This window comes from Gavialis gangeticus, unplaced genomic scaffold (genome assembly GCF_001723915.1).
Source record: "Gavialis gangeticus isolate Ggan-Ray unplaced genomic scaffold, GavGan_comp1, whole genome shotgun sequence".
In the NCBI taxonomy this organism is placed as follows: Eukaryota; Metazoa; Chordata; order Crocodylia; family Gavialidae; genus Gavialis; species Gavialis gangeticus.
Window position 1 is genome coordinate 141,470,350 of NW_017729032.1, and position 3,499 is coordinate 141,473,848.

Genomic DNA, 3,499 nt, shown 5'->3' on the forward strand with positions numbered 1-3,499 from the left:
CCCCCACCCTTGCACCAGGAGCAGAGTGCAGGGAGCAGCATTGTGAACCCCCTGCCTGCTTCTCACATGAGTCCCCAAGTGAGAAGCTGGTTGTGGGGGTGGGATATGCCCCCTGCTCTGCTCCCTGAGACAAAGTAGCAATGGTTCTGGTTGAAGGCTACTGTGGGAGGGGAGGAGCAGCCACCATGGCTCCCTGCCTCTTTCCCAAGCTGGGTACTGGCCAGCTGGGAGCTTCCCTCCCCTTCCCCACCCTGGGATCACCCTGGTGTTGGGAAGGAATGGGAAGCAGGAGACAGGGCAGCTGCAAATTGAATGTATGTCCTGCTCCCTTTGATGGACAGGGGCAGCTGCAAATTGAATGTATATGCTGCTCCCTCTGACAGAAGGATATTTTTTAGTGGAAATTTCTCAGAAATTTCCACAAGCAGAAATGAAGGTCTGTTTGTGGCCAGTGTAGCCAACATGTAGATTAAGTGTATTCTGGGTTTTTTGTAGTTCCTTGAGGAAATTTTGCATATAATTGTATCTGTACATGTAAAAATGTCCTTGCCAGTTTATTGCAAACTGGTTTAAAATATACAATTCATTTTTTAGTAACTGACTAACAGCAACAAAAATAAATTGCAGTGATCAGAAACTCATTCACTATATTCCAGTGTAAACTCAAAGGTATTTAGCATGCAACCCACCTGTTCACTCTTTTCCACCCCTCTTCCCAATTCTTTAATATCTCTTCTGTGTGTTTGTTGTTTTTTTTACCTATTGATCCTACTGCAGCTTCACCTACCAGCCCTGACAAAAAAGCTAAGCGGCATGAAGTAAAGAGTGATCCAACTCCTGTTGGTTTAAGAGGTAGAGTGATATCACATTTTCTATTCCACAATAAGCCAGCCATCCTTCATATTATCTTCATGTAAAAGGGGTGTTACTGCATATAATAATACTGTGTGCACCACAATATTGACATCAGCTGGGTTTTCTAAATTGCTCACTCAGTTGCTGTGGATTTTTGGTTTTGACAAAAAAGCTTTTGCAACTGTGTACCTCATGATCAAATAATGTAGCATACCATTCATTTCAAGAGTACTGTTACTCTATCAAAGAAACAAGGGGCTGCCCATTTCAATGTGTATATAATGGAGTCTCGTCATTCTGGGTAAGGGAGGAAGCAGGTTATCCCAGATATCTGCAGAGCTAGATCCCTTGTCATCTGTTTGACTTCTTCCACACACAGCGCTCATTGTATAAAGGGGGTATACTCATATAAAAGCACTCCAGTAATGGCATGCTTCCATTAGAGTGGGAATTATGTTGCTGAGGATCATGAAGGTGGAACTTGCATTATTTTTTTCTATCCTTTTATTATATGTGTTAAATATTTATTTTCCAGTCTTTTATCTCTGAGCACTTCCATTTTTAATTCTCCCGGGTGCTAGGAGACAACTTTTAGTGCTTGCTTTTAAGAAACCCCAGCCCATATTCTTGGACCTTGTGTAGTTTTCCCTTTACCCCAACTGAGCCAAGCAATACCTAGTCTATGCAGAAACGTTTCATCAGGAGAGGTCCCATTCTGTTTGTAAAGTGCTGCACACATACATGGTCAAAGCCTGTAGTCAGCTCGGTCCTCTACTGTACCAAGTGGATTAAGGTTTCTGCTGCCACTCAATAACCCACTAAGGTGTGTGAAAATACTCCAGGGCTATCAGATGGCTGCTGTGTTTCTAGTAAGAAGTTGGCAGCCTCCCAGAATGCACTTTGAGCTGTAGCAGAATGGAGTGCCACACAACGTTAGTACTGTTAGGTGTGCAAAAATTATTCACAATGATTCACATAGTGTCAGAAATAAATCAGCTGGGTTCCTCTGAGCTGCAACAAGTCTCCCACCAGATCATTGTTGTTATGGTGGACTTGTGAAAAGTTGGGTATAGTTTATGACAGGGTTTTAACCAAGCTCCCGACATCCTTGCTGCCAGTATTTTGTGGGCAGGCAGGAATTGGCTTCTGTGGCTTATTACTTTCTGAAGCCCTGGGAATGAAAGCTGCTAGGATTTTTGATCATTTCACTATATGCCTGCAAAGTTCTAATACTAGTGAACCTCTCCAGAATCTTAGAAGCATTGAAAATTAGGGTTGGAAGGGACCTCACTTGGGGGGTCATCTAGTCCAGCCCCCTGCTCAAAGCAGGACCATCCCCATCTAAATTATTCCAGCCAGGGCTTTGTCAAGATGGGTCTTAAAAACCTCCAAGGATGGAGATTTTACCACCTCTCTAGGTAACCTGTTCCAGTGCTTCACCACCAGCCTAGTGAGACAGTTTTTCCTAATACCCAACCTAAGCCTCCCTTGCTGCAAATTGAAACCATTGCTCCTTCTTCCATCATCTGTCATTACTGGGAAGAAGTCTAGCACCATCCTCTTTTGAACCCCCCTTCAAGTAGTTGAAGGCTGCTATCAAATCCCCTCTGGCTTCTCTTCTCCAAACTAAATAAATCCAGTTTCCTCAGCCTCTCCTCAGATGTGCCCCAGCCTCCGCAACATTTTCATTGCTCTCTGATGGACTCTTTCCAAGTTGTCCACTTCCTTTCTGTAGTGGAGGGCCCAGAACTGGACATGGTACTCCAGTGGTCTCCCCAGTGCAGAATAGAGAGGAATAATTACTTCCCTCAATCTGCTGGCAAGACTCCTACTAATGCAACCCAGTCTGCTCTTAGCCTTTGTGACAACAAGGGCACACTGCTGATTCTATATCCATCTTACTGTCCACTGTAACCCCCCTGGTCCTTTTCTGCAGACCTGCTGCTGACTGCTTAGCCAGTCAGCCCCCAGCCTGTACCGGTGCATCAGATTCTTCCATCCCAAGTGCAGGACTTTGCACTTGTCCTGGTTGAACCTCATGACATTTCTTTTGGCCCAATCCTCCAATTTGTCTAGTCTCTCTCAATTCTAGTCCTACCATCCAGCATAGATACTACTCCCCCCCCCACACACACACACCCACGGCTTCATGTCATCTGAAAATTTACTGAGTATGAACTCCATCCCATCTTCTAGATTATTGTTGAAAATATTGAACAAAATTGGCCCCAGGACCAACCCTTGGGGCACTCCGCTTGACACTGACTGCCAACTAGACATTGAGCCCAGCAGTCCAGACAGTTTTCTATCCATCTTACAGTCCATTCATCTAACCCATAATTCCTTAGTTTGGTAGCAAGAATGCTGTGGGAGACTATCAAAAGTCTTGCTAAAGTCAAGGTATATCACGTCTACTGCTCTCCCAGCATCCACCAATTCTAACCTCCTGCTATCCAGCATCCATGGATGCAATCTCCTATCCTCCCCAGAACCCCTGCCATTGATAGCCTAAGAGAGCTTTTCTATTTTAAAATGCCTGTTTTCACTGTTTTTCTCTCTCTCATTCATCTCCTCTCCCCCACCAAATTTCCAGCAGGAAAAATGGACTTATGGGGGGGGGCAGGGCAGGGCAGGAGGGGCAGCT

At 44.9% G+C, this 3,499-nt stretch overlaps 1 protein-coding gene across 5 annotated transcripts in view; it reads left to right on the forward strand.

The window, feature by feature from the left end:
• MCF2L (MCF.2 cell line derived transforming sequence like) overlaps positions 1–3,499 on the forward strand; it is a 270,182-nt gene that overhangs the window by 249,033 nt on the left and 17,650 nt on the right. For 4 of the 5 annotated variants that reach the window (XM_019524969.1, XM_019524968.1, XM_019524970.1 and 1 more), the window contains one exon: positions 778–852. The exons of the other annotated variant lie outside the window; for it this stretch is intronic. In XM_019524969.1, the coding sequence (XP_019380514.1) occupies positions 778–852 (75 nt within the window). The remainder of the gene's footprint in view (positions 1–777; positions 853–3,499) is intronic. 5 annotated transcript variants of the gene reach the window in all.